General features: G+C 23.6%; 3 protein-coding genes and 1 non-coding gene across 4 annotated transcripts; 1 reads left to right on the top strand and 3 right to left on the bottom strand.

Moving 5' to 3' along the window:
* Positions 1–1,579: 1,579 nt before the first annotated feature.
* PCHAS_1120100 (conserved Plasmodium protein, unknown function) lies at positions 1,580–6,653 on the bottom strand (the record flags this gene model as incomplete). Its single annotated transcript, XM_016798597.1, has 4 exons — positions 1,580–1,761; positions 1,947–2,016; positions 2,132–2,233; positions 2,361–6,653. 4 exons carry the CDS (start codon positions 6,651–6,653, stop codon positions 1,580–1,582), a joined length of 4,647 nt encoding a protein of 1,548 aa, XP_016653984.1.
* A 700-nt stretch (positions 6,654–7,353) lies between these two features.
* On the top strand, positions 7,354–7,435 carry PCHAS_1120020. Its single transcript has one exon. It is a non-coding gene; the product is annotated as a tRNA-Ser (tRNA).
* A 584-nt stretch (positions 7,436–8,019) lies between these two features.
* On the bottom strand, positions 8,020–9,060 carry PCHAS_1120000 (ribonuclease P/MRP protein subunit RPP1, putative; the record flags this gene model as incomplete). Its single annotated transcript, XM_740454.1, has 1 exon — positions 8,020–9,060. One exon carries the CDS (start codon positions 9,058–9,060, stop codon positions 8,020–8,022), a length of 1,041 nt encoding a protein of 346 aa, XP_745547.1.
* Positions 9,061–10,296: 1,236 nt separating this feature from the next.
* PCHAS_1119900 (Pfs77 homologue, putative) lies at positions 10,297–12,315 on the bottom strand (the record flags this gene model as incomplete). The annotated part of the gene is made up of 1 exon (XM_740453.2): positions 10,297–12,315. The coding sequence occupies one exon, from the start codon at positions 12,313–12,315 to the stop codon at positions 10,297–10,299; it is 2,019 nt and encodes a 672-aa protein (XP_745546.2).
* Positions 12,316–13,146: the final 831 nt, after the last annotated feature.

Raw genomic sequence — 13,146 nt, 5'->3', positions numbered from 1 at the left:
TTATAAAACAACGTTAATTATAAACAGGGTTAATTATAAACAGGGTTAATTATAAAACAACATTAATTATAATATTTATTATTCATAAAAAATAATATTTAATGATATTTCTCAATCGCTTAATTGACCATTTGGTTTATTCATTTTTTTAGTCGCTAAGAAAATGGGGTGAAATCAAACAAAAATTCAAGAGAGGAAAATAAAAAAAATCGAGGCAATTTTTTATACCTATATAGGATTTAATTATGTACGTGCTTTCCTAAACTTATATTTCCTTTTAAGGGGGAGTATAATATATTTCAATTTAAAACCGCAAAAAAATAAATATATATACATATATATGCATAATATGCTATATTAATATTAACTAATTTTATAAGATAGTATAACCAGGGGATTTATTGGAGTATGCATATATAGCCCGTACAAATGTGCATATAATATAATTAAGTAGGGTATATTATAATAATATATATCATCATCCTTGCTTAGTTGAATATCATGCAATACCCTTTTTTCATAGCAAAGCAAAATGTGAGGTATACATTTTTTATAGCAGGAAAAAAATGCGCCCGATACGTTCATTATTTAATTCCATTAATTTTGATATACCCTCGATCCACGTACATACATACGTTAGTAGTACTATTGTCAACATATTAATTATACCCATTTTTTTTAATTATAAATTAATCATATTTATTACGTTACCATATATGTGCTGCTATTTTTTAACCGCATTAGTACACTAACTTTTATTTTTGGGATAGCATGGCATGTAAAAGGGGAAGGAATAAAATAAATTATATATATTATAAAAATAGTGGTATATACTTACATAAAATTAATATTGCAAAATAAGTAGCCTCAAATTTTAGCCACGTGCAAAAGTTAAAAATATATAAAAATGCTTCGAATATTAATAAAATGGAAAAATACTTTTACATATGATATATACATATTTTATATTTTTGGAAAATTTCAATTTTTATAATTTATTAAATTTTTTGCATATAGTAATAATAAATAAAAGCATAGGTATATATTTTATTAACAATTTTATTATTATATTAAGAATGTGGCTATATTTAATATATACATTTACTTTATGCTTTATCAGTCAGTTCACCTTCTCTTATATCTTATACCTATTCAAGCATAAGTCCAAATTTTTGAAAAAAAAATTATTTTCCCATTCTACATCCCCTCAAAGCATGCATTGCATATAACCACTCCATATTGCATACACGAATTAAGGGGCTCCAATATAGACATTGGCTAGTTCCTCTTACAAGTTCAAATATATGCAAATAAATAGTATACATATTTATTTGCTCGTTTTTAAAGATCATTTGGTTTGGTGTTTGTCATTTTTTAAAATGTGCGTATTAAAAAAACAAAAAAATGATATATAATAATAAAGCAAATGGGATAAACACACGAACAAATAGGCGAGTAAATTTAAAAAAAAATTTTATGTGAAAAATACAAAAGATGGTGTTACTATATTGGTATATCGAATTATTTTCAAAAAAATGTTAAATAATATAGAATGTGTAAAAATAGGTATTTTTATTTTTCAAATATTAGCATATTTTAGGTTTTGCCAAAATTCTTCTTCCTCTTTCTGTTCTACATTATTTGGCAAGTCCTTTAAATCTTTTTTTATTTTTTTTATAATATTAAAAATGTAGCAAATTATGTTTTTATCTTTTATGCTGTTGTACATGTCTCGGAAGTTTATCGAATGAACTGCCCATCCTGCAAATAAACAAAATATAACATATAATGCATAATATATAACAATACAAATAAATAAGAGGCTAAATATGCATGCCAAAATACGGTGAAATAATAAATTAAAAGCAACTAGCCAACTAAGAATATAGTACTTAAGATTGATAACGATCAAGTTAGATATATTCTATGCAATATTATAATGCTACCTTTTAAGGCGAGTTGTTTTTGTCTTAGTTCCACGGATAACAATGGTTTATGTGAAGGGTATAAAACATCCTAAAGGAATAAACAAACGTAAAAAATAATGTATAACCCTAAACAACGTCAACCAAACTTATGTTTGCATGCTTAAGTGCAGGCATGTAGACACAACAAAAGTTTTAATTCTTACTTCGTAAGATATTATATCTATCAAATGTCTTTCATGAGGAAATGAACAGCAAATGTGATAAATGTTTTCATATGTGTATGATCCTTTGTATTGTACGTTTAGCTGCAAAAAAGGAAAAAATAAAAAAACGAATATTAATAAATATAAGCCTTATAATAATAAGATATACACACATTTTTAAAGGTAGAGAAAAATGAAATAAAAATAAATATGGATGTATATTTCTTACGAAATTAAGAATATCAGATATGACATTATCAAAATGAAACATCTTAATTTTTTTTTTATCCTTCTTTGAAGTTAAGTTATTTATATCATTAAGATTGTAATTTAAAATGTAATAAAAATATTTAGCAATAGTTATATTGTTATCTATATTTTGGGCTATTTTCGAATTATTTAAAAGGTTGTTAACAATATGATTATTTTTTTTTATATCAATAAAATTAAAATTTGTTTTTTCATAATTTAAATCTAAAAATATATGTTCTTCATTTACATATACATTATTTATTACTTTATTCCATGTATATTCAATACTTTTATTTTTCGAAAAAAAATTTGAAAAATTATAAATATGATAACAAACTTGTTTTGATAATTTAATAAATTCATAACTATAAAAATTGTCACTATATTTGGAAATCTCACATAATATATGATATAAATAATTATATTTATTTAGTATAATATTTATATATAACAATTTTAATAATATTAATGATGTTTGCTCATTCCCAATCTCTATATAATTAGACAGCCCATCATTTTCTTCATAGACTAAATTAAAGCTTGTTAATGGTTTGAAATTTTGACAATTTTTATCATGCCCTGTATGTTCATTCATTATTTTGTCATTATCATTGATTGTAGTATTTGTTTGTGTCTCACATTTTGAATTATTATTTTTTTCTTCTATATTATGGCCATATCTATTATCCATATATTCTTGTGATAATTTTATAACTGTATTTAATTTATTATTTGTTAAGGTAAGTATATATAAAAAGTTTAATAGCATAAAAGAACTAATTGGCTTTCTTTCTTCAACTATCATATGTTCTATAACATCATACATTTTTAAAATATTATCATCTTCATAATGTATATTAAAACATGCATAACAAAGTGCTATACAACTATTTAGATCGACATTATTTTTTCTTTTACTCAATCCATTATACATGTCATTTATTTCATTATTATTTTTTGTGATTTTTTTTTCTGACTGTTCAGAAATATTATTTGTAATTGACATATCATTAATCGCTGTTTTAGTATCCTCAATAAATGGTGCAATATCTTCATCAGATTTTTTCTCATTCTTTGAAAATGCTGTATCATTTTTTATTAAATTTTGTTTATTTTCCTCTATAAAATTGGGCACACCCATATTCAATTCATTTTGACATGAATAATCAGCTTCTTCATAACTGTTTAATATTGTACTTGTTATGGAATTTATTTTTTTTTTAAAAACATGTAAAAGTTTGGGTCTCCTAGACATATGTGTTAAGGCAATAAATTTGAGATTAGTATTTGCTGTTATGTTACTTAAAAAAATTAAAAATTCGATATTTGAGCATTTTAATAAAATAGGAATAATTTGTCTCATTATCATATTTATTATTACAGGATCATATGTATTAACATTTTTCATAACTATTAATAAATTATTAACATCCTTTATATTTAATTGCCAAAAATTGTTAAGCCTAATTTTTATTTGTTCATATAATAAGTCATTAATATGAGGAAAATAAATTTCTTCTGTGTCAAGGTGTAATTCTTCTAATTTTACACCCTCGTCAAATATGTCAATATAATTTTTGTCTCGATTATTTTCACAATCTTTGTTATTATTATAGAGCGAGTTTGATGATAAGATGTCGCTCTCTTGGTTTGTTACATTCTCTATATTACCTAAATGACTTGCAGAACTGTTGGAAGACGAAAAGGTGAGATAACCTTGGGTTGTGTATTTTTCCAAGTCATTCATGATGAGCATTATATTGAGACAGTCTTCTCCAGTTAATAATTTATATTTCTTTTTTATTTGATCAAAAATATAAGATATTAAATTAAAAACATGAATATTATGGACATTCAAATAAGATACATTTTTTAATGCATACAGAATTATAGTTAGATTTTCTAAATATAATAATTTTCGAATTTGATAAATCTGTTGAACTAATAAATAATAATATTTATGATCATACAAATCTAAAAAGGAAGAATAATAAATTATATTTGTTAATTGTAAAGGTGTAAAAGAATATAAATTTTTTATAATCTTATTTTTTAAATGAGTAAATAGATATTTATATCTATAATTATATTTAATTCTGCTTAGACATGTTAATATAGATATTATGTCTTTAGTAGTGATATCTTTTATATTTTCATTAATCTTAGTTAATATATTTATATATAAATCTGGATTATCAATATTTGCATATGTATAGGACCATAAAATCATACACAAATTCTTTACATTCATGTTGTGTATATATACGTTAATAAAATTTGGAAAAACGTCATTAAATAAATGTTCATCATATTCATTTAATTTAACTAATGAATAGACTATATTTATTATATCTACATAATTACTATTGTTTATATTTTTTTCAATTATTTTTTTCATATTTTTTATTAATTTACTAGTATAATTGATATTACTAAAAGACCATAATATATTACTAACATTTTTCATATTTAACTCATCAATATTTTCTTCAATTTTTTTAGAAAGCTCATAATATACATATATATCTTTATACTTTAATTTTGATAATGAAGTAAGTAAACATATAACATCATTAAGACAATTAAAACTTTTTATATCCGTTTTAACAATATCTATAACCTTCATTTTTAAAATTCTACTTTCATTTGTTTCGATTAATATATTACTTAGACTGTACAATATGCTAGATATATGTTTAGGTTCCGCTTTATCTAATTTATTATTTATACAATTTATTATATCATTAAAAAAGTATGGAAGATGATCAATTTTAACAAAAGCATAAAATGCTTGTACTAAACTGGGTAATTCAAAAGTACTTATATTTTCTTCGACTTTTTTTATTATACTTAAATACATAGGATTTCTCATTATACTTTGCTTTTGATAGGAATCTATCATTTTAGACATTTTAATTAATCCGCTACTTAAATTTATATTATCACAATTATCCAAATTATTATATATAACATTTATTAATCCGGTTACACTTTTTTCTTTTTTGATTTCCTTTTGTATAATTAAGTTATCTATATTTCCATCAATAATGGTACTTAAATTTTCTCCTCCAATTTTTTTTACAATTTCGGCTGCATTTATTTCTACTAAATTTTGAGGAGTGCACATAGAATCTTTTTTTTCATCTAAATTTGTTTCATCATTTTCAACTAGCTTACTATCCTTTTTTATGGCCGTCATTTTTTCTATACATTTTTTTGCAGATATATCATTTAGTTCTTCTACAAACAGTTGCCCATTTAATAAGTTATCATTAAATATTTCATGACTGTTTTTATTTTTTGCATTCAAATCATTAATTAATATATTACTTCCTATATGTTTGTTTTTGTTGTTATGCTCATTAAGACTATAATTTCCTGCATGTCTTTTCATATCTTCACTAATTATATTATTTATACAAAAATCGTTATTATCATTTTTGCTTATTTCTTTATATTCATCCATTGATTTATTATTAATTTTGGTAACATTTTCGTCATATATTTCATCATATGATTTTATATCATTAACATATTTTTGGTCTCCCTCTAAAAATGTATCAATATCATTATATATATTATCTTTTTCTATTATTTTTTTTTTATATTTTTTTTCGATATTATTTATTTCGTTTGTTTTTTTATTATTTGTTCTAAAATTGTGTGTATCACTAATTTGTTGATTCATATATTTTTCTTCTTTCATAATTTTTTCATATTCTTTATTTGCTTTATTATCAAGTTCTTTTTTATATAGCTTTGTTTTTTTTTTATTTTTTATGTACTCTTCTTTTTCCTTTAAAATTTCCCATAGACTTTTTTCTGTCTCTTCAATTTGTAAATTGCTTTTACTAAATCGGCTACCCTTACCTTTGCTACTGCTGCTACTGTTGTTGTATTTATTTATAAAATTTAAATAATTTTCATTGTTTAACAAGAATTCACTAGTATCCGTATTGTTCTTATTTACAATTTTAACTGTGGTATAATCTTCTTTTTCAAATTTGTTTTCATCAAATATTTTAGTAAACTCATTTTGCTTTTCTCGATATATTTCATCTTGTTCTACATTCGTTTTTTTTTCTGTACCTAAATTATTATGGTCGTCTAAAAAATCGTCGCATTTTTCATTTTTTGTATATATTCCTCTGTTAAATAAAAATTTCCCTCGAAAATCGCTAACTACTGAGTTGGTACATGCTTTTTTTTCGATACCTCCAGAAAGACTTAAAATACATTTATTAGCATTCCGAAGTATATAATTTTTCATTATGGCATTATAATTATATATATATTTTGTGCTTCCTTAAAAATGACATTCTTCAATACCCCTGATGTGTCATACTTACACAAGTTATGGCTACTAAATAGGAACTATTCCTTTGTACATGTAATATATGCATAATATACATAGTATATATAAATAAAGCCAAATGCATATATAGCATTTCACTCTTTTTATTATCCAAAAGTAATTATATCATAAATTCATATAGCTAATACTCTTTATTTATTTTATTTTTTATACCAAGCATTGTGCTTTCTACAATTCCAACATACATAATATGTATATATAGAGAGAAATATTAATTCTCTCAATCTATATTGTGCATATTTATATATTTATTTTTTTTTTTTGGATTTTTTTAAGTTGACAAAAATTTAATAATATAACTATATACTATTGTAAAGATATATTCTCCAATATATTTCGTATTAATAAGGCATTAAATTTTAGTACTACCCCCAAAGGGTGTGGAAACCTTAAGTTATATAAATATTTTATTTACAAAGTTTTAAAATATTTATTGTTTTTTTATTTTATGTAAAAAAGTACACATAACTATGTAACATTTTTTTTTATTTTGAAGGTCTAAAATATGCATATTATAATATATATATGTATACTATAATTTTAAAGGATCATATTTTATTATATTATGGAATAAAATATATGACATAAAATTATTGACAGTTTGCCCGAGTGGTTAAGGGGTTGGACTTGAAATCCAATGAGCTTTGCTTGCGCAGGTTCGAATCCTGCAGCTGTCGATTTTTTAAAAAGTTAAACTAGTAAAACTTATTACTATTTATTTTATGATTATTACTAAATAATAATTTTTCATGTAAAAATAGTATATAAAAATAGTATATATATGCATAAACTATTATTCTACTGCTTACTGCATTTTTTAAAAAATATTATAAATACATTTTATTATACAGAAAAATATTCTCAACAAAATTCATAGCATAATTATAAACAAAATTACAAACATAATGGTATATAAAACTTTTTAGATATAATCATTTTTTTACTATAAAGAATGCACATTATATATTTGGTTTATTTCCATAGCTGCTTACAACTAGCCATAAACAATGACAAATTTAATATAATTGTAATACTTTTTTTACTAAATAAAAAATGAAGTTTTAAAATATATACACACTAAAAATTTGAAAAAATTTAAAACACCTACATATTTTGTCAGCAGTAGGTGTGGGGGTAAATAGCCACAATTAGTAATGAAAAAAAAATTAAAAAAAAATAAAAAAAATAATGATTAAAAAAGTATAAATGAATGCTGAAAAGGGAGTCTTCCATTCCTTCCTCAAGCATGTTCACTATTTTGTCATGACACAGTTTTGTAGAATATAGCTGTATTCATCGACTTTCGAACGGATGCTCTTTGAATGCAAGCGAGAGGTACTGTTGTGATACATCCAATTAAATTCTTATATGAAAATGTGTTAAAATTAAAATGTAGTCTTAAAAAATGGAGTGGCTCTAATATTTCAGTGTGCTTCATACTAGCTGAACTAATAATAAGTCTATTTAATGGGATGACAGAAATTATATTATTTAAACTTAAAGAATAATAAAAATATTCTGTACTTGTAGTTAATATAGTAGGTGAGGATATTTCAAAAAAAAATCCTTTGTCTATAGCACTTTGTATATCTGATTTTTTTAAAGAAGTAAATGAATTTTTTAAATCCAAACAAATAATATCACAATCGTATTTAAGAGCTATTATATTTATATCTTCAGTGGTTGTTACTTCAATTGATATTAAGTCAAATTTATTTTCCTTTAAAAAATTTTGATAATTTTCAATTTGTTCAAGGTCTTCATATTTAATATTTAATCTTTTTAATACATAAGTATCTGTATTAGTTTGTAAAAAAAAAGAATTTTCAGTTTGAATATCATTTGAATTGCCACTATTTTCAGTAGTTCTAAATTTAGGGACTAGCCAATTATGCAATTTTTTCATTTCTTCATCTTCTATTTCATGTTTATAATTTAATATAAAATCATCGCATATATTTTTAATTGATAATGTATTAGTTCTATTTATTAAAATATAATTACTATCAATTTGGTTATTCAATTTTAACAAATATTCATCCAATGTGTCTTCATAATTGATTTTGTCGATAAAATAATTAGTGCATCCATTATTATTTCTCTCTAACTTTTTAATAATATTACTCGCATTTTTAGAAACAAATATATTTATTACTTTCCATTTCTCATTTAAATTATAATTACAAATATGCTCATATGGTATACCAATTGCCACTATACTATATCCTGAACTTATTGCTTTGAATAATAATTCTTTTATAGTCTTCTTCGAAGAAAACTTAATGTGCATGTCGATATACATTTTGTTTTTTTTTTGGATCCACTCGTCAAAATTAACTACATACGAATAGACTTCCTTACTATAGGAAGAATACCCAATCAAATATAAAAAAAATATGGAAAATGTTGAAGTTAATCTGACAATATGGGAATGCGCATAGCTGAAGTGGTATTTATTTCATATCCTTTGATACGTATTTTACTTTTTTTAATACTTATTTAATAATATCGATATTTATACGTATAGGTATATATATGTATACGTAGTAAGGAAAGCCTAATGGGGAATACAATGGCCTCTTAGAAAATGGAGCCAATTTATGTAATACCCCAATCCTACATAGCTACGTGAATAAAATGCTATACTTTTTTGTGTATAAATAATATTGTTTTATTTTTTATTAAAAATTATTTTTTCATTTTAAAAAATCATTTTTTATAATGTTTTATTAAAAAATATGATTCGTTTTTCTCTGCATTTGTAAATATGCATAACAGGTATATTATAGGTAACGGTGTTATTATTATGGGGAAATAATTTTTTTTTTTTTTCTTATTGTTTATTGCGTTAGCTCTAAAAAAACAGTTTTTGGTTGGAAAATTTTATAAAAGGCAGTGCCACCCTTAATAAGGCACACAAAAATAAAATTTTAAAACATAAAATTCATTTCCACAAGAGTATAGATACAACGATAATGTGTATATATCAAGTGTGATAAGTATTACATGCATTATTATATATACGATAGTAAGAATCTAAAAAGCTGTTTCATTTATCCCAGTTGTTCTGCATTTACGCATGCATATATGTATGGGAATCGAACAAATGAGATAATCATATATCTAAATTAAATAGTTAACAATGCATATAGCCAATACTAGAATAAAACAAAGTTTAAACTATAGTTATGACAAAGTAAAATATTTCCATATTAGTATATCCAGGCATACATACATAATATATTATTTGTTATATACAATTTAACACACAAATATAAACGCAAATAAAATCGTAAAGTCGTGTAACTGTAAAGCCATCAAGTTTTATATATGCAAGTGTTTGGGCATATGCACCTTTGCATATTAAGCAGTGATGGTTGGTATGTAGAAAAAACAGCGAAAAACGCATCGAAAAAAACAACGAAAAAAAATTAATGATCATGCAAACTTAAATTTGATATACCCACAAGATTGTTTGAAGCACACTTTAAACTACTTTTTATGTGCATATTTGCAAAACTCTAATTTGTGTTTATATTTAATTTCCATTATAGTTATCACTAAATCGTCCACTATAATTATCATAATCCACTTGGTTGTCATTCATTTCGTTGGTTTCGTGAACTATTTGGTTGTGTCCAGTATAAATATGTTCGCTAGCTATACTGCTGTTTGCATTTTTTGCAACTTGATCATTGTTTTCTTCATCGTGGCTATAAGAAGAGGCAGCATTGATAGATGGGGCATCATTTTGTTTTGGACTATTGCCAATACTTAATTTGTTAAACAATGGAGTCTGAGGTTGTATATTTCCATGTAATATGTCATTCATCATAGGTGCTATGTATCCTGTAATATTTGGATCAACCCAATCTTCAGATGTTTTTCCAAAAATATTATGAAGAGATGATATATCATTATTTTCAAATTGTTCAGGTGGAACTAAATCTAAAAATTGTGGTTTTGGTAAATTAGGTACAGGTATAAATTGATGTACTTCAATAGCATGTAATTTGAATGATATAGCATCTAATTTTCCTCCATCAACTGGTGGTTTATCTATTTTTCCTATATATTCAATAGTTGGACTAACGGGACTATTTTCTATGATATTATTTGATATATCATTTTTTTTCTCATTTTGGTTTTTGTATTGCATCATTTGATTCTTCACCGAGTTTAAATCTTTTTTAAAGAAGGAGGCAAAATTTTTTGGCATAGATACTGGATATCCTGTTTTGGGATCTATATCATCAGATCCATTTATTTTGGATTCATTATTTATACAATTGTTAAATGTACAAAAGGGCCACATTTTTTTATTTTTTTTATTTAGATTTATATTGTTTAATTCTGAAAATTTATCACTGAATTTTCTGGTGTGATCACTATTTTGATTCTTCATATTATTTGGGAATCTACCCATTTCTAGAAACGACCTTTTTATTGAATCATCTACATGTTTGTTTAGGACAGTATTATATGAACCTAAATTATTTATCAACATTTCATTTGATATATCTATTGATTTTTGATTTGGGTTCATAATTTCAGATGTATTTTGAAAATGTACTTCAGGATATGGTACTATTAAAGGGGATGGACAATCTAACTCTACATCTATTTTAGGTACATATTTACAAACAGGAACATCTTGATATTTTTCTTTCCATTCATATTTTACTATATCTACTTGTTTTTCTATTTCTGTAACTTTAGGAATAATTTTTTCTTTTATATCTACAACTATTTCTTTCTCTACATATTTGTCTACATACTTTATTTGAGGTACTTCAACTTCTATAATTTTTTGTTCTCCTTCATATTTTGGTATAACTCTTGGTATTTCTCTTACATCCCATACAGGAGAATATATAGGTGTATATCCAATAGGAACATTTACTTCAACTTTATTTTCTATTATTTTTTCCTTTGGCATATTTATATTTCTTTCTTTAAATAGTAATTCAACACATGGAACATCATGATTTGCTTCTTGTCTATAATACTTTGGTTGTACTACGTCTTGAAATTCATATTTTGGTGTTTCAATTATTTTATCTCTTATATATTTATCTTGATATACAGGAATGTTAAATACTGGCTGATCTCCTTGAACATTTATTACTGGAATCTCATCATTTTTTTGCACATACATTTCATCGCTTTTATAAACATAGTTGTTGTTATTATTCTGATCCATATATTTTCCATATTCATAATTCATGCACTCTTCGCTATTTTTATAAACATACTTGGTATTACTCTGGTCCATATATTTTCCACTTTCATAACCCATGCAATCATCGCCATTTTTATATACATAGCTGTTATTATTTTGATCTATATAATTTCCATATTCATAACTCATGCAATCTTCGCTATTTTTATATACATAGTTAGTATCACCTTTGTATATATACCCTTGATTATTTCCATAATAGTTTTGATCATTATATATATTATCATTTACAACATGATCTTCATTGCTGTGTGCTAAATTTTCTTTTCCTTTACAGCAATCACTGAAAATTAGTTTGCACTGTTTGCTTTCCATAGTCTCACCTTTTTTTGTATAGAAATTTGTTTCGCGGCTTATTCGTGCTTACAAAATGGTTTCTATGTATGCACATATATATTTATTTATAATTTTGTTACTTTAAAATTATAAAAGTTTTATAGCTTCTCTTTCACTGAAGAATGGTGTGTCATAACCCCAAGTCAAAATAAGGCTCATTGAAAAGCAGAGAAAATAAAAGACAAATAGGTATCTAATCTGAAAAGGTGAATATAAATATGGATTAATATATATTTGGGAACTATTTCATTAATTTTTTTTTTATAAGTTTATATATTGTCTACCTGATTAAATAGTCTTTCTTTTTTTTTCCTCACAATTAATAATATAAAATTTTTATCCTAAAAAACATATTTTTACAAAATTATAAATTACATATTACAATAATTTTCTTATTAAAAATTATCACAAATTATACAAAAAAAAATTATACTATTACATAATCTATAAAGTTAACAACTCGTTTTTTTGCGAAAAATTAAAGATAACAATTGGACATAACAAATATATTATAAACAACAAAAAAGACAATATATCCTATATATATGTAGGAATTGGAAGAATAAAATTAAATATTATAAAACATAAAAAGGAATAGAATGAAAAAAAAACAATCACAAATACAAGTATATATACTAAATAGTGTGCACCTTTTCCTAATATATAAAATGCATAACTTTTAATATATGCACATAAGTTTAATAAATTTTATATTCCCTTAAAAAAACGAAAACAAAGGTGTAAATTTATTTATCACATATATGGTGTGCATTTTTGAGGTTAGCATATTTAGGCTTACACTAAGAAATG

The sequence above is a fragment of the Plasmodium chabaudi genome, assembly GCF_900002335.3.
Source record: "Plasmodium chabaudi chabaudi strain AS genome assembly, chromosome: 11".
Classification (NCBI taxonomy): Eukaryota; Apicomplexa; class Aconoidasida; order Haemosporida; family Plasmodiidae; genus Plasmodium; species Plasmodium chabaudi.
The sequence above is the reverse complement of the archived record's forward strand: the minus strand, read 5'-3'. Positions and strand labels throughout refer to the sequence as shown.